This window comes from Passer montanus, unplaced genomic scaffold, assembly GCF_014805655.1.
Source record: "Passer montanus isolate IOZ18808 unplaced genomic scaffold, ASM1480565v1 scaffold139, whole genome shotgun sequence".
NCBI lineage: Eukaryota > Metazoa > Chordata > Aves > Passeriformes > Passeridae > Passer > Passer montanus.
In genome coordinates, this window is record NW_024360830.1 from 211,806 (window position 1) to 229,830 (window position 18,025).

Consider the following 18,025-nt stretch of genomic DNA (forward strand, 5'->3'; position numbering starts at 1 on the left):
AAGGGGTGCTGCAGGGAAGGAAGGTGGCCGGCCGGGCAGCCAAAGCTGTGGCTGGGCGGTGGAACCCGAGCCCCACACGCCGGGGTCGGGCACTCGCCCAGGCGGCTCTTCTGGCAAGAGGTGAAATGCGCCGCGGGCACGGGCAGCCCGCCGCGCCAGGACACTTGCGGGGCCGCGGGACTCGAACCGGCCACCTGCGCGCCCAGGGGCGGCGGCGCTGCGCCGGCGCCACCGCGCGGAGCCTGACCGCGCTCGCCGAGGCGCCTGGTGGTTCTCGGCGCCGCCTGCCCCGTCCCCTCTGCTCGCCGCGCTGCTCCGAGAGGGCAGGGAAAGCCTCATCCCTTCCAAGGGAGGGCTCAGGAGAACAGAGGACCTTCCCCATGGATACAGACTGCCCAGCACAGCGAACCGCTCAGCGAGAGTTCACCGTTTCTTTGTATCATTACCTGCATTCACCCAGCTCACATCCCAGCCTGCTCACAAAGCTGATAATCGAACCCACCCACTGTGGGGTGCAAGAGTCTCCTCTGGCCACCTTCCATTCACACTGTTAGATACAGTAAGCCAGAAAAACGAAGTAATATAGAGAAAACATTACAAGACAAAGATAATTACCACCTACCTCTGCCAACTGCCTACCTGGGCAAACAGCAATACCAGCAGTCCCCCTTGTAAAGCTCCAAGAGAGGAAATTTACAGCAGACTTCTTGCTTAAAGTTGAAGTTTCTCAGTAGAAAACTACTCTGGATTAACAAATTTTGTGTTTTCTTCAGACAGTACCATTGACTGAGCGTGAAAAAAGCCAATTTACTACCAGAAGAAAACAAACCTGATTTATGTTTAGTGTGTTATTTCAGCATTACTCATGTTCCAGAATTCAGTTCTGAAAATTTTCAGGATGTGTTGAGTCGTTTGTAACAGATTTAAACCCTTTGTTGTAAAGTCTTCTGAGAAAAACAACACACTTGTTTTTCTCAGCTACCTTTTGTAGATGCTGTTTTGTAGTCTCTGAAGAACCTCCCACAAATTCATGGTCTACAGGCCAAGAAAGATTGCTCTGAATGATTCTAACCACACAAAGATGAGTAGAGTGACATTGTAAACTACTTTGTATTAGAAATATTTAACATTTAGGACAGAAGTGACCTCTAATTGTTTCTCTCTTGGCCGTGCCCCAATCTCACAATTACTTTGGTTACATGATGACAGTTAAAACTTTTTCAAGTTTATTTATTTGAAGACACAGTTACCAAAATAGTGATCTGTGAAATAAAACCAACTGGAAATATAAATAACCCTCTTTGCAAAGCCTACTCTTTCTCCACCCCTAACCCCACTCCCTTCTACCCAATCATGGATCTCTTCCTCCCCCTCAGCCGAACCTCATCCAGCTTCTTGATCACAGGACCAGATTTTTTAGACGTGGCTGCGTAGGTCTTCAGCAGAGCTTGGAACATCGTTTCAACATCTGGATGAGTGCTAATGAAGGCTTTCTCCAGAACATACAAATCAACTCCTTTATCCTCTGGAAGACCCGAAATAAAACTGAGTCCAAAGTCTATCAACACCAAGTCCAGCTTCTCCGTGGGCGGCCGCAGGAGGAGGTTGGCAGTTGTGAGGTCCCCGTGGATGATATCCTCATCGTGCATCCTTGCCAACAGCTCACCCATCCTCTCTGCCAACTTATGGAGCTCACTGGCATCACTCCCACTCTTTTGTACAGAATAAATATGATCCTGAACAGTAATTGAGTCCACAATATCTTCAAGATAGATGGAGTTGGTGACATAATCCACGAAGTAGACCGCTGGAGCTGGAATCCCTATTTAAAAGAACAAATCAAATGCCAGCAGTTAATTTACATGTCTTCCAGCTTTATTTTAACACAACAGAACCCATAAAAGCCTTAAGCAGGAATGCCAGTTGAGATCACACCCAGCCACTGGTGCTGCACCCCTCGGAGTGGCCAACACTCAATGCAAGCCATCTGCACAGCCCCGCAGCCTCACAGGACCTGGAGCTCCAACCTTCTGAGAGCCCAGCCCCTGCTGGGGGAGCGTCCCTGATAAAACACGCTCTGGGGCACGCCGAGAGCAGGGCGACTTTCAGGGGCACTGTGAAAGAGCACAGCGTGTCACCCGGGCTCAGAAATGCCCCCGCATCCTTCAGGATGGCGCTGAGTGCCTGAGATCTGCTCAGAGCGAGCTGAGGAGCCGGGGCGCCGGGGCTCACCCCGCCCTGGGGCGTGTCTGTCTGTGTGTCTGTGTGTCCATCCGTCCCTCCCGCCAGGCAGCCCCGCCCGCCCGCCCCCGGGCCCACCTGCCCGCAGCGCCCGCGACCGAACGCGCACCGCCCGCCTCAGCCTGCGCCGCCGCCATCGCTGCAACGCACGCAGCGCATGCGCGGGGCGCCCGTTCGGCAGTGCTCGGTAATCTCCGGCCGTCCTCGGTGGGCCGTGACGGAAACCTACGAGCTGCCGAAGCGCCGCCCGGCTGTACCGCTCGGGCGCCCCCGCTATAACGCGCCCTGCCCGCTCTGCTCCCGGGGCTGCCGGCGCTGCTCCTTCCAGACCGCTCCCTGTGTTCCCCACCCGGGAATCCTGCTGCCCTCCGCCCGCCTCTGGGTAACTGCAGCCCGGTGGGACCCGTCCCCGAGCATCCCCGAGCCGGCGCGCCCTCCCGTGGTTTTGCCGGCGCAGGAGCGGGACCTGCAGCCGGCCCGGGGCTCGCAAGGGAGGTGTTGGATGCGTTTCTTCCCGAGGTGGCAAGTGGGAGCGCGTGGTTCCCCCGAGGTTTTCCCGTCATCGCCGTGGAACCCCCCTGCAGGGTTCCAGGGATGTCCCCTCATCCTGGAGCATCACCGTGGGGACTCCATCTCTGGGCACCACCGCAGCATGGTCCATCGCTGGCTCTTGTTCTTTCACGTGCCAAAAGCCTCTGCTGGAGCCTGTGCAGGCCCCCTGCAGCTGCCCAGCTGGTGGCCGGGAAGGAGAAGGGGTTTGCCCGAAAGCTGATGGCATCAGCAGCCTGCAGCAGGGCGAGCTGTGACCTGGGGTCCCCACGCTGGGCACCACCAAAGCTTCTGCCCCAGGTCTGCCACGGGCCACTCATGCCCTGAGTCAGGTCACTCCCCCTTCCAGCAGCCAAGCTGCCATCTTATCAAGAGATGGATCAACCTCATTGTCCTCATGAACCTCACTGGAGCAGTACTTGGGTTTTCATGGCACCCTGAAAACCCACTGCCCTACTGGGTGATCTGTGCATGCTGCAAATATGTTCCTCAGAAGGTACAAGAGAATTCAGCCCAGTCCATGTCAACGTGTTTTCAATTGTTGCTTTTGGAGGTGCTGCAAGTCCATTTTGTCTTTGTTTTCTCACCCACAGCATTTGTTTCCTTTTCAGAACATTTATATTTTATTAACACATTCCACACAGCTTACGTGTCATTGCACGGTGGGATCATGCCTGGCAAATATTTATCTTGCTTCAGTGACAACTTTTAAACAACCTTCCCAAGTTTTCAATGATACAGATAATCCATCCTGCAATCCTGCCCACCCGTGGCACCCTCCTGCAGCTGTGGCAGGGCTGCAGGAGCCCAACAGCTTGCCCAGGGAATGGGGTGAATTCTCTGTGGCCTTAATTTGCAAATGCCTCAAACCCTCAAATAAAGCAGAAGGTTTTCCCCGTGCTATGAACAGATTTTAGCAGAGCATCTGTGCACAGATACCTCCACAGACACACATACACAACCTATAAGCAAGTGCACACAGATAGCCTTCAGTTCATTATTCTGGCAAACATGATGGTTTTCTCTCATGCTGGCCAAAAACCTCCTCCAGAGCTTTCAAAATATGAAAGAAAATATTTTTGCTTTATTTTCCCCTTTATTTTATTTATTTAAATTTTATCTTCCCTGTGATTTCACTTATTCTTTTCTCTCTTAAGGCAATAAACAGTTGACATAGCCCTTGGAAACTAACTAGAGCCATTTACAATATTTATGGTATCACCCAGTATTTTTATTGGAATATTGAATCACCCCAGAGAACTGCTCTGAAGCCACAGACTGGTAAATGGTTTTATGTAACTTTGTGCTCCTGGTGACAAGCGTTTACAAACTCTCCTTTCACAAACAATGTAATTAAGTTTAAAAATTGCAGCCCAGCAAACCAAGCTAATGGGAACCAAGGCAGAGCTCATGGGCTCATCCCTGCTGTCCTACAGATCCCTTGGCACCAGGCAGGTTCAGCCCTGGAAGCAGCTCTCCCAGCTTTTTTAGGGATGGAGGCTGCCCTCCTCAGAGCTGGACAGATGGGAAAAGGGATGAATTTGAGTTGTTGCAGGCTGCCATACTGGAGGCATCCCTAAAATGTACAAGGAAACAAAATTCCTGGTGGGACCAGCACTGCTGACCGGCATTGCCAGAGAACCCCCTGGGTTAGGACATCACGACAGAAAACACCTGCAGCCTGGCATCAGGGGGAGAAACCTCTCTGGGATGTAAATGAGCGTGCAATAAATGCAGGTTCCTGGTGAGCTGTCTCCATCCAGGCCAGCTGTGACACTTGTGCCAGCTCAGGGACCATCACCTCCACCAAGAACTGAACAGAGTTTGGTCACTTTGGTCCCCCGAGCCCCTTCCTAAGGGTCAATCATAATAGAAGAAAATACTCTTGAGGGTGTGAAGAGGATTCCTGAACACATCTTCCTTTTGCCAGGATGGACTTCCTTCTCCTCCTGTATTTGTATTTCAATTTGTGGTTTTGCAGCCTCTTTCAGCTGCTCCAGCTCAGAGGTAGAGGGGAACATTTCCAGCAATCACAGGCGGGTGCTGATGCCAAACACAGGCTGCCGTTCCCGAGGCAGAGCTCTCAGGAGCACATTCCTGCTCCTCAGCCCTGGGGATGAGTGTGCCAGCCCTGGGGATGGATGTGCCAGCCCTGGGGATGTGCTGCCCCGGCCCCACAAGCCCGGCAGCCAGGAGCGAGATAAGGATCGGAGGGGAAATGGCACTGCCAAGACACAGGAGTGCAGAGGAGGAGGAAGGCATCACAGGAGGAAGCAAGGACACGAATGTGCCTGCAGGCACGAAGCATTGGTGGATCCAACCCCCTCCAGGCGTTCTCACGTGCAGCTTAGGGACAAAGGTGCTGGGAAAAAAAAAAAAAAAAATCACTTGGAGTTTAGGGACAAAGGTGCTGGGGAAAAAAAAAAAAAAAGTTTTTACAGAAAGAGTAATAAAGTTCTGGAATGGCCTGCGCAGGGAGGTGGTGGAGTCATCATCCCTGAATGTGTCTAAAAAAAGCCTGGATGTGGCACAGAATGGGTTGGACTTGATGATCTTGAAGGTCTCTTCCAACCTGGTGATTCTGTGAATTCTGTGAATTCTTTCAGCAGGCCCAGAACACCCACTGGCTACAAAAGGTGTGATAAGAAAGATGTACTTTAAGGACCCCAAAGAAAGACTTTTTTCCCCCCCAAACTATCCCTGCTGCACATCATAGCAGGTTTTCACCCTTTTCTCCAGAGGACAACAACCCACAGCCTCCACAGTGTCCATGTGACAGCTGCATTTCTGCACACACTGATGTCATCTTTTTCTCCTCCTTTGGTAAACACACCATAAAGCTCTTCCTGTGCTCACCAAGACCTCACCTTCTCGTTGTCAGTGCTAATAATATTTCTTGCCCTGCTGGAGACCAAGAAGCCTCCAGAAAATGTTCAGGTGGCAGAAAAATAAATGCTGAGTGACCACAGAGAAAAATATAATTTCTTCCTTCTCACACTGCAATAATTTCAGAAGGAAGGGATTGTTCAGGCAAATTGGAGGTCATGTAGCCAAGAGTGAGTTTGCCCTGGGGCTGATGAGGACTCTGGGTTCTCTCTGGCTCTCTGCCTGGCATGGTGGGGAACAATGCATGGGAGACATCTCCTCCAGTTCCTAACACAGCTCACCCAAAGTGCCTTGGCCTGAGCTCTGGGGGGCCAGAGATCGTGGGCAAGATCACACTGCATCCCCTGCACCCCCTGTGCTCCCCAAATGTGGAACATCAGGCTAGACACAGACATGTAGTGTTTGCTGTCTGCCATGAACTGGTCTCATGTGGGTCTTGGGGAAGAGAGAAAATTGGGATAATTTCTCCCTCTGCTTATCATGAGAGCTGGTTGTGATTTCAGAGCTGTTTAAACTGCTCCAATCTGAAATGCAAATGCTATTGAAAACCATGAACAATGTGGGTTTCTGTTGGCTGGTGTTTGAAGCCATTCTTCACCAAGTGTGTGATCCCTGTTGCAGCTGTCAGGCTGTATCAGACACAAGGTTTTGGAAAAGGTGTTTTCACATCCTGTATTCCCACTGAAATTAGAGCATACAAATGGGAAGCTTTTATTTAATCTACAAATCAGGTACATGATTTTACACTTTTCCTATTCTCTATGATTTTGAGAAGAAACAAAACCAAAACATTTGATCAGCTGCTGCTTATGTTGCAGCCAGATATCAACAGACTAAAGCTGAAATGATATACGTAATCCAATATGGCCCATCTCAAGCATCCCAGAACTGTGACTTGGAATAAAATGAGTTGGTACCACTGCTCTACAGAGCAGACACATGAGATGTATCTCCACACTTGGAAAAATAACAATTTTAAATACTTCTCTTAAATTCCCTATTAATTTAACACAGAGGATGACTGAAAAGGCTCTTTAAAAAAAATTATAATGTACTCCAATGTTCTTTATTCTTCACCCAACCTGTTAATTTTTGCATGTGTCAGAGGCACAATGGTCACTGATTCAGACCTTCCCCAGTTCAATTCTGTAATGGGGCAAAAAGCTTTATCAGCACAGGCTCCACAGAGTGCTGTCCTGGAGCTTGTGTGCTTACAACATACCAAATATTAAAACTCAGCAAAGGTTTTTAATGCAATATTAGCTGCAGACACGTGCCAGCTCACAAAGCAGGTTTGTGGTCAGCTGCACTCACCCTGCAGTGGCAGTGCCTGCTGCCAGGCTCTGTGCATGTCACACCTGTGACACCACATCCTCCTCGCTGTCCCCTCCCCTGCCAGCGGGGTCACAGCAAACTCCTGAGCATCTCATGTACTTGAGCTCAGCACAACCCGCCCAGCAGCTGCCATTCACACAAACAGCACCAAGAGGCAATGTTTGCCTATTGTGTTAAAGAGTTTTGAAAGCACTTCGAGGTGTATCATGCTTTGTAAAGTCCTTGTCTAACAAACTGGACTATGGGACACGTGAAATCAGCCTCAGAAAATAATCTTGCATCCAAGTGCAAGTCCCAGTGTCTTTTATGCAGGACAGCAGGAAGGTTCCTGTTCCACTCAGCAGATAAAGAATGTTAATTGCAAAGGAAGTTGAACACTGAATGTTTTGCCTGATGGAGCACTGTGAGATAATCTTGAGAGGCTGATTCTTTCTGTCCCACAGCCATGAAAGTTAAGAGGACAACCTCAGTCCTAGAACCACAGAATCACAGACTCAATATACTGATATGGAAGGGGGCGACGAGGATCATTGTGTCCAACTCCTGGCCCTGCACAGGACACCCCAACAATCCCATCAGGTGCTGCAGAGCAACATCCAAACACTTCATGAACTCTGTCAGGCTGGGTGCTGTGACCACTGCCCCGGGAGCCTGTTCAGTGCCAAGCACTGTGTGAAGAACCTTTTCCTGATATCCAACCTAAACCTCCCCTGCTGCTCTTGTTTTCAGCTTTCAAGTGGCCACCCCTTTCTTAACTCAGTCTTAGAATCACAGACTCGAACAATATACTGAGATGGAAGGGGGCCACCAGGATTATAGAGTCCAACTCCTGGCCCTGCACAGGACACCCCAACAATCCCATCAGGTGCTGCAGAGCATCATCCAAACACTTCATGAACTCTGTCAGGCTGGGTGCTGTGACCACTGCCCCGGGAGCCTGTTCAGTGCCAAGCACTGTGTGAAGAACCTTTTCCTGATATCCAACCTAAACCTCCCCTGCTGCTCTTGTTTTCAGCTTTCAAGTGGCCATCCCTTTCTTAGCAGGTTTCCGTGGCTTTCCAGCCGAGCTACTAAAAACGTGAACAAACCAGCAATCTCTTGCGCACTTTCTGGAGGCTTTCTCGTCTAGAGAGGTGAAGCTGTGCGCAAGAGCAGCTCTGCAGGCAGTGACATTCCTGTTCCTCCAGTGAGACAGGCTGGGGACAGAGCTGGCATTCCAGCCGCCAGACCCACATCCTCGTTTGTGACCCAAATCACCACGACCCGTACCGGGTCCCCGGCTCACCCAGGGGCTCCCCCCCCCGCGGTCCCGGCTCCGCATCGCCCCGGGGCGGTGCAGCTGCCCCAGCCGGGACCCCCGCCCCCGAGAGGGGCGGGCAGGGTGACTACAAGCCCCAGGCTGCCCGGCCGGGGGCAGGGCAGCAGCGACGTGGCGCTCCGGCCCCGCTCGGCCCCGCTCGGCCCCGCTCCGCCCCGCCGCGCTCCGCGCCCGCCGGGGCTCAGCCCCCGCCATGGGTGAGTGCGGGGGGCACGGGGGGCACCGGGGGCTGCCAGCCCCCCTGGCCACGGGGCAGCCGGGGAGGAACGGGAACGCGCTGCCCCGGGGAGAAATTTCTAAAAAATACCCCCCCAAAAAAGTTTGCAACTTTACTTTTCCTCAAGGCTGGGGTGCATCCCCCGCCCTTTCCTTTCCTTTCTGTTCTGTTTTTAGCGGTCCCAGCAGCGCGTAGAGCGAGCATAGCAGCCAAGGAATTTCCTGTGGCTCTGTCCCGGGGCTGTCCCGGGAGGGAGCGGGTTCGGGAGAGGGGAGGGAGCGGGGTTTGCCGTGCCGTGCCGAGCTCCGGAGGCAGCGGGCGGTGCCCACCGCGCTGGCCTTGGTGACAGCAGGGTCCGGTGCCAGCCCGGTGCCAGCCCCAGCCCGGCCGGACAGCGGGGCACGGATTCTCTCCCTTTGCTGCAGCGAGGGAATCGCCTGGCACAGCTCCCTGCTCCACCAAACCTTCTGTCCTCGTGTGGAGGTCTGCAGAGTCCTCGAATTCCCCAGCTACGTCAGAATAGACGATACACAAACTGGGTTTCAGTCAAAGTTCATAAGCCATGAGTGCTTATTAGGTTAACGAGAAACGCAGCAAAACCTGATGGAATCAGCCATGGTATTTATAGTGGGACTGTCTGTGTCTAATAGAATTTGTGGCTTGAAGCTAATGGGAAGGCCACTTATGCTTTATGTTCTCAGCAGATATTTTTTCTAATTATCTGATTAACATATACAAGGAGTGCTAAAAGCAGCGCAGATGGTCACACAGAGCATGGTGGGAGGGACTGGGATAGCTGGGATGGCATAAGTAGCACAAATGAAATATAGAGGGTTGCAGAATAAATAAAAATAATTGTATTTATATACAGCCGTTAGTGAGAAATAGCCTTTATTGATAACTGTAATTAAAGGCCAAGCAGAGACACTTCCCATTAATCACAGCTTGTGACAGGAAAAAGGTCCTTCAGCAGGGTGACAAAAGTTTCCATGGTCTGGTGGTTATGCCAACATTTTTTCCACGTACAGTCTACCAAAACTGTGAGTATTTCTAATTAAATGAAAGAATTCAGATGGTATTACATGCTGCAAAACAGCACAAACCCCAAAACTAATGCACTTCACCTATGCTTCAAAAGTGTAATTGGAGGTGAGGTCAGTGTCACTTCTGTCCTCAGAGGTCCCCACATCAGCTCTTGCCTCAGTGCAATCCCTGCTGGTGGAACATGGCTCATGGTTCACACAGGGTCACCCCTGCATCCCCTCCCCATGGTGAGAAGCACATGCAGCACCTTGGTTTTGCAGGGTTCTTTGGGGCGGGTTGTTTGAGTTGCTTTTGCTGCTGTTTTCTCTTATTTTAGCTAAATTTGTGTACTTAGGAAACGGGGACACTCAGCCCTGTGGGAAGGGCAAGGTCAAAGAGTCACTTGTGTTTGAGGGTGGCAACAGTAAACTTTCAGCTCACAGTGAAGTTTGTCCCGTGGGCCTGGACCAGCCTGACTGGACTGCAATTGACTTGGAGATCCTGGGAGCTGTGGGCTGCAGAAGGAGAAATGAAGAAATCAGGGCCATCCCACAAAGTCATGCTGAGGATACAAGATTAACTAAAGGAGAAAATAAAGGAAAAATAAACATTTTTTTTTTTTGAGCAGGGCTTTTAACCACAAGATAGGAAATAAGAATGCAAAACCTGCAGGGAGAGCTGGTTGTACCACATGCACTGAAATGTGAAAATAATGCGGAACCAGAAAGCAGAAGCTGCATTTCCTGCCCAGAACAAATTTTGTAGTTACAATCAAGAGATACCACAGAGGATCCCACTGTACAACTCCAGACACTACAAATCACTGTTCTGCACTTAAAAACAAGCCTTAACTCTGTTAAAAAGTCCTGATTTAAAATTCTGCACCCCAAATGAGTACCCCTGCAGTTGGTGGAAGTCTGGTGGGTTGTGTGACTGTCTGCAAGTGCTCTACACATGCGACCTAGTGACCTGTGGGGGAATTCCACATCATGACTTTGTGGATGGAAAACTGTGGCTGTCCTGGGAGAGTTCTTCCAGCCTGTGCATGCTGACAGCTTGTTTTATAGCATCAAGAACTGAACCCAGCACTGCTTGCTTGTTTTCTAGGCCGTGCACTGCTGGTCCTGCTCTTGTCCGGAACAGTGTCTCTCCTGGGCGGGCTGATATTTGGATACGAGCTGGGGATAATCTCTGGAGCACTGCTGCAGCTGCAGGCAGACTTTCAGCTCAGCTGCTTCAAGCAAGAAGTTCTGGTGAGCTCCGTCCTTATCGGAGCCCTCCTTGCCTCCCTGGCTGGGGGGATCCTCATCGACCGCCACGGGCGGAGGAGAGCGATCCTGGTCAGCAACCTGGTCCTCCTGGTGGGCAGCCTCCTCCTCACACTGGCCAGGTCACTCACCGTGCTGGTCATGGGCCGCATGACTGTGGGCTTTGCCATCTCTGTCTCATCCATGGCCTGCTGCATCTACGTCTCAGAAATGGTGGCTGCTCACCAGCGAGGGCTGCTGGTGTCTCTCTACGAAGCGGGGATCACCGTGGGCATCCTGCTGTCCTATGCACTGAATTATATCTTCGCAGACGTGGATGAGGGGTGGAGATACATGTTTGGACTGGCCATTGCCCCGACAGCCATGCAGTTCCTCAGCATCCTCTTCCTCCCAGTGAACCCTGTTAAATTAAGCTCGTGGGACTCAGACTGCCAGAAGGGCCTCATCCCATTGCAGGACTCAGAGGACAGAGCAGCAGCAAAGCAAGAGCCCTATCAGGAGAAGCATTACTCATTTTTTGATCTTTTTAGGACCAGAGACAACATGAGGAGGCGGACTCTGGTGGGCCTGGGGCTGGTGCTCTTCCAGCAGTTCACTGGGCAGCCCAACGTGCTGGGCTATGCCTCCAAAATCTTCCACTCCGTGGGGTTCCAGAGCAACTCCTCGGCAATCCTGGCCTCAGTTGGGCTGGGAGCAGTAAAGGTGGTGGCCACGCTGGTGGCCATGGCCTTGGCAGACAGGGCAGGCAGGAGAGTGCTGCTCATGGCTGGCTGCGTGGTGATGGCCGTGTCTGTCACCACCATCGGCCTCAGCAGCCGCACGGCCCCGCTGGCCATGGCCAGGGACTGCAGAGCAGCCACAGGCCCCAATGCCTCCCAGAGCCTCAGCCAGCACCCCCTGACACCTGTGCTCCCCCAGGCTGCCGTGTCACCCGTCCCACCAGCGTCAGCTGCTGCCAAAAGTCAGGCAGGCCCTGGCTTTGCTGCCACAAGGAGCCTTACAGAAGTTTTTGCCGGCACTCAAAGCAAAGAGGTTGTTCCTAATCCTTCCCTCACTCAGAAAAGGGACTTGGCAGGTCAGTCCAAGAAAGGAGCTCTGGAAAGCACGGGCCCTCCCCTCGGTGCTGCTCCCTGGGCACAACATACGGTCTTAAATTGGATTACACTGCTGAGCATGATGGCTTTTGTGAGTGCCTTCTCAATTGGATTTGGGCCAAGTAAGTGTGGTGTTTATCCTTGCATTTAACCCAGAGAATTAAACCAGGGCTGATCTGCAGGCTGCCTGCTTGAACCATTCCTTATGTATCTGCTGTGCTGAGCAGCTCACTGTCTGGGGACTGGAAATACATCCCCTCCTGCCCCCTGAATCATTTTCTAGCACTGCAGCTCTGTCAGCTACAGCACTGGAGTAGCTTTCTCTTCCATGCTATCCACTACCCTTGTAAAGCTGCTTTTTTTCTCTGAAGTTCAATGGAAAATCAGGGCATCCTACAAACCCTACAAGCACTACATAAACTTCCTGTCCCCCTGGTGAGGAGGAAAATACAGGGCTGAGGACAGAGGAGCTGAAGGGCTTCTGCTGTGTGATTATGGAAGTTAGTGCAGAACTGGAAGTTGAACCTCTTTTGAAGTTTCTCAATATCAGTTGGGGTTTTTTTATTATATTTTTTTTCATTAGATGAGATTAAAGATTAGTTCTTGCTTCCATGTAAGTTCTACTGTTTCCTGGCATTTAAATGCCTTGATGTGAGAAAACAGCATTTAATTCAAGAAAACAATGTTAGGTGAGCAAGTCTCATGGATTTGACAGCCACCCTGCAAATTATTTCAAGCAAAATAACCCCAGGATGAGAGGGACTTAAAGATATGTATTGCTTTAACTCTGATTTTAGCCCAAATGCAATGTTGTCTCCCTAATTCCACCCTTTTCTCATTTCTTTACAAAGAGCATGACCTGACAGCAGGCCTGTCAGAGCTCTTCATCTCCTGTGAATGGAATGACCAGCTACCCTGCTTTCTTCTTTACTCCCTGGGCGTGTTTATTGCTATTTCATTCCTCCATGAAGCGTTGAGCACAGGGGGTTTGAAGGGTTCTGCTGTGATCTGCCTCTGAGATCGATGAATGTTTGGCACCACCAGCAGCGGGGGCTGGGTGAAGCCAGAGTTTAAACCCCCTGCTGAAATCTCCCTTGCCCATTTCCCAAACAAATTGCTTAACTCCACACTGTGTTTGTGATCTCTCTAATGTGTGCAGTGACCTGGCTGGTCCTGAGTGAGATTTACCCTGCTGGGATAAGAGGAAGAGCCTTTGCCTTCTGTAACAGCTTTAACTGGGCTGCTAATTTACTGATCAGCCTCTCCTTCCTGGACCTTATTGGTAAGTAGCCCCTTCCCCTCCCTCCACCTCCCACAGCTGGCTAGGGAAGGTGGCCACCACGAGCCATTTGGAGATGAAGTGGCATTTTGAACCGCGAGGACTTGAGGCTGGGATAGGTGTGACCCTTTGCCCCTGAGAGCAGGAAAGCCAGGCACCAGCAGCTCTGGTCAGAGCCTCTCTGTCACTCGTTTATAAAAATCCCCCACTGCCCACTGGGCTGCACTGTAGCACCACAGTTTCAGAAAGCACAAAGTGAGCAGCTTGCACACAGGCAGCGTTACAGCACTGCTCAGCAGGCACTGTTGGCCCTGGACCTCGGCTGCCTTCTTGCCCCTGCTGCTGGCAAAGCCTTTCCCTCTGCCAATTCTCAGTCCAAGCCTTGCAGGTAAGGAGTTTCCCAGCCCTCTTGAAGGCTTCACAAAATAAATGCCCCTGTCAGGCACCAATGACCACCTCACAGTAAGCAACCAGTGTCCTTTGTACCCCACGGTGTGACTCCTCCTTCACACACCTGGATCTCTGCAGATGCCATCGGATTCTCTTGGATGTTTCTTCTCTATGGGCTGATGGGAGTGATGGCTGTTGTGTTCATTTACCTTTTTGTGCCGGAAACAAAAGGACAGTCCCTGGAGGAGATAGACCAGCAGTTCTCCAGGAAACGGTAGGTGTGCTGCTGTCCCAGCAGGAATGCTGCCTTTGGGGCTTCCCACTGCCAGCCCTGGGCTCTGTGGCACTGGGCTGATGTGCTACTGAGAAAATAGAAAATGTCACGTTTGTGGCGGGGCTGTGGGACAGGGTGGGAGAGCTGCAGTGCCTTCATCAGCAGGTCACTGCCCTGAGCCTTGCAGCTGTGCTGCTGGAGGGCAGTAGTGACACTCAAGAAAAATGGGTTAAAAACCAGGACTCATGGTCGAGGAGAGAAGACCAGGACCACAACATGGGACAGGAAAGTCAGGGAGGAGGCAGGAGGGGATGATAGTCGTGTCCTTTGACCTTAGAATAATCCCAGGCTGATCCTTCTCCTCTGGGGCAGAGACATCTCCTGGAACGTGGGCTCCCACCTGGTAATTTTCTCACAAAGCTTGTAATGGACTAGGGAAGATCAAAAAGTGGTCCTGCCATCCTGGTTGTGATGGAGATGGCAGGGCAGGCACTGCTGGAGCAGGGGAGATGGTGCTGCCAAGGGCAGGGAGCACACAGCCCTGGGGACAGGAGGGGTGGCTGCTGTCAGCCTCTGCCCAGCTCCCTGGTGCTGCAGCTGCTGCTCCTGACCTTCACCACTGCCCAGCAGGGTGTGGGAAGCAAATGTGTTCAAGCAGAGACGTGGAAGAGGAGCCAGCTGCACTCACACACTGTACCAGAGAGTGGAGCACGCCAGCAGCACATGAAACCAGCATCCTGCCCACAGCATGGAGCGTGAGGAGCTGCACCAGCAGAGGAGCAGGCTGGCCATCAGGACACTTCTCTGCAGCCTTGAACTGGTGACCTCTGGTCAGTGGCAGTTCTCCCTGCAGTGCCTTGGATCTGGGAACACACCAACAGCATGTCCTTTGGGTCCTTGGAGAATCTCTGCTCCCAGGCAGGGAATACATCCTTCCTTCGATATCTTTTAATTTTTCATCATTTGTGCCTCCTAGCGTTTAAGAGATTAATGGTTTTATACGCAGCAATTAAAGCACGTGTTTTGCTGACAATTTCTCCATCCTCGAGGCTCATTTGTGAGCATGGTGTGTTATTTTCCAGGTCCCTGGAGCAGCGGGATGGGCCGGGGAGGGCGCACCGGGCCAGCCCCGCCGCCAGTGGGCAGCTGGCACCGCCCGCTCCGGGCTCTGCCGTCACACCCACAGCCCAAAATCAGAGCCCCGCACCCCCAGAGCCCCTTCCTGCCTCCCCGCACTCTGCCCGGGGCCTGAGGGGCAGGAGGGATATGCCAGTGGGAATTGGGAGTACCCCGCCTGGGGTGGGCAGGCTGCTGGGGCTGGGCTGGGGACAGGGCAGGGCAGAGGATGGGGATGCTGGGGTGTCGGGGACCAGGGGCTGGCTGTGCTGGGAGGACACCTGAATTGGCTCTGGGGAGAGCAGACAGGGCTGGGGACAGTGCAGAAAGCTGTGAGACAGCTTCTGGTAATGGGGCTCAGTGAGCTCAGGGTGAAGGGCTGTCATTCCCACTTCATACAAAAAACCACAGAGCACCTTCCAAACCCAGCAGCTTCACCCCCCGGGAGGAGGAACCTGCGAGAGGTGCCCAGCTTGTCACACACTGCACAGGGTTTGGTGTCTGTGCTGCACAGCCTGCAGGGCCACCTGAGGAGAGGAGGTGTGGGAGAGCCCCAGGGCTGCAGGGCAGGGTCCCTGCTCTGCTCCTGCAGCCCTTGCCATGAGGGATGCACATTCCCAGGAAGGGAGACAGCTCTGGAGCTGCCAGCTGGTTCACAGGGCCTGGCTCCTGCATTGCAGCAGAGCTGGGCAGGTGGCACTGCAAGATGGAAAAGCTGTAAAGGGGTGTTCAGGTGAAAAGCTGAAGGAAAGTCAGTGGGTGCTGAAATTCAGACTGGCATCCTGGTGAGGAGAAGGTGGCCTGTATCCAGGGGGAGAGCAGCAGGAGACTAAGGGAAGTAGCTGCAGTAAATAAGGTGAATTTGGCCATGAATGGTACCAGCAGACTCACAGGAGCATTTTTAAGCAGCCAAAGACAAAACCTAGATGTGCTTCTGTCACTATACCAGAAGCTTAAAAAAGAAGGTAATGTCAAGCTTTCCAACCTGCATAACAATTCCAGAACCAGTACAGATTTCTTGAGATGGGAAATCACAGATTCCAGTACAAAGAAAAAAAACGTACAGCCAGTTGTGTGTTACTGAGTCCTGATAAGAATAAAGGTAACGAACAGCAAATATAAAATGAGATTAGAGAAGTTAGTCAGCTCAGCGATCCATCAGGAAGGAATAAAAAGTGGGTTTGTGTACAATAAAGGGTCTCCAGGACCAAGCCGTGCTGGAAGTGCTGCTCGGGGTTTGGTGGGGAGAGGTGCACAGGACCTGCTTCACAAGGTGTTTGTGGGAGAGCTGCTCTCTGCTAGTGACCACAAAACAACCTTTAATGCTGTGGTGGGAGAGTGCACACCAAATAAATCCAGCCTGGGGCTCTACAATTTCAAGAAAGGGAACTATGAAAAAAAGAAGGTGATTAGTCAATAACAACAAACCAAAAAGGAGCAGGCAGAAAGCAAGGAGCCTGCAAGCAGTCTGGAGGCGATTAAAAAATGCTCTATTAAAGCCTAAGCAAAACATGTGCCACAACTCAGAAAGAACTAAGAGGTCCTAAAAAACACCCTGCCTGACTCACTGCTAAGGTTAAGGAGGTATCACAGGGAGAAGGTCAGTGCTTTAAAAGGGAAAAGTTTTCCCACATGAAGAGAAAAGGAAAAGCCATAAAACATGGCAAGTAAAGAGCAGACAGAAAAGACAGCTAAAAAAGAGCATTAAGATCTTATTAGTATCTTTTTAAAAGTTACTTGCAAAGATCTTGCAAGTATCTTCTAAAAATCTTTATTTAACTATATCAAAAGGAAGAAACTGGCTGCGGAGTCATTGCTCAATACAAAGATGCAACAGGGTGCCAGGGAGAACAAGACAGGATGAGGCAGCTGAGGCACAACTGAGTGTTGTTCTCCACTGCACATCCACAGGTATTTGGAAGAACCTCACACCCAGTAAATTAGAGGAACTGGATCAGGGTGACTTTCCAAATGGCTGCTGTACCAGATGGGTGGCAGGCTGCTAATGCAGCTCTCAGCTACAAACCAAGTTCTGGAAGGGGACCCTGGGAGCTGCAGGAGTGAGTGTCACCTCTGTCCCTGCTGGGCTGGGGGCTCTGCACCAGCAGCAAGCACGTGGGCAGCTGGGACAGAGCCAGCAGACAGGGATGCCAAAGAGGGAAAGCTTCCTTTGCCAGCATATTGGGACTCTAGGAATATATAAATTGTTCACATGGATAGGGAGGACCCAATAGAACAGATTAAAGGTTTTGTCAAAATTATTTTAAAAAACATTTACATTGCCATGGGATTGAAGCAATGTTCTTTTGGGGTTTTTTTTGGTATTTTTTTTTGGGGTTTTTTTTGGGTTTTTTTGGGTTTTTTACGATGTTCTTTTGGGGTTTTTTTTGTTTGTTTTGTTTTGTTTTGTTTTTGTTTTGGTTTGGTTTGGTTTGGTTTTTTTTGTTTTGTTTTGTTTTGGTTTGGTTTTTTGGGATTTTTTTTGGGTGTGTTTTTTTTTGTTTTTGTTTTTGGTTTTTTTTTTTTTTTTTTTTTTTGGTTTTTTGGTGGTTTTTTAAAATGTATTGAAACCTCTTTAAGGCCTCTTTAAGGATATTCCTGTCTTGTAGATAGCAAAGTGCAGGGTTTAACAGGCAGTTTTTGAAGATAAATAAGATTCAGCAACCAGAATCTCTGTTGGGTCTGGTTTTATTCAGCACCTTCAGTGTTGGCAAGGGAATGGACAGCAAAATCTCCATGTTTATGGGTGATACTAAACTCTTTCAGGAATGAACACATTTTGCCATTGACAAAGGGCCTCTATAAAACCTTTAGAAATGGGAATGAGTGGGCAAAAAGGGCAGCTGGGTTGGTGCTGCAGGATGGTGCCAGAGGCCCCTGAAGGCGGGATGGGGTCAGCATGGCTGGGAGGAGTGCTTGCCTGGGTGAGTTGGCTCCCTCCATCACAGTCCAACTGGACAAATGTGTCCCCACTCCAAATTTTGACCCATTAACATAGCAACAGGCTGTTTCTCTTCTTCTCTCCCCTGAGGCTG

General features: G+C 51.1%; 2 protein-coding genes across 2 annotated transcripts; one reads left to right on the top strand and one right to left on the bottom strand.

The window, feature by feature from the left end:
* Positions 1–1,209: 1,209 nt before the first annotated feature.
* TP53RK (TP53 regulating kinase) lies at positions 1,210–2,378 on the bottom strand. The gene is made up of 2 exons (XM_039699786.1): positions 2,351–2,378; positions 1,210–1,822 (listed from the first exon to the last, which is right to left on the bottom strand). Exons 1-2 carry the CDS (start codon positions 2,376–2,378, stop codon positions 1,344–1,346), a joined length of 507 nt encoding a protein of 168 aa, XP_039555720.1. The 3' UTR covers positions 1,210–1,343.
* A 6,095-nt stretch (positions 2,379–8,473) lies between these two features.
* Positions 8,474–14,895, top strand: SLC2A10 (solute carrier family 2 member 10). Its single transcript, XM_039699776.1, has 5 exons — positions 8,474–8,526; positions 10,677–12,053; positions 13,091–13,213; positions 13,739–13,874; positions 14,505–14,895. Exons 1-5 carry the CDS (start codon positions 8,523–8,525, stop codon positions 14,599–14,601), a joined length of 1,737 nt encoding a protein of 578 aa, XP_039555710.1. The 5' UTR covers positions 8,474–8,522; the 3' UTR covers positions 14,602–14,895.
* The last annotated feature ends 3,130 nt before the right edge of the window (positions 14,896–18,025 follow it).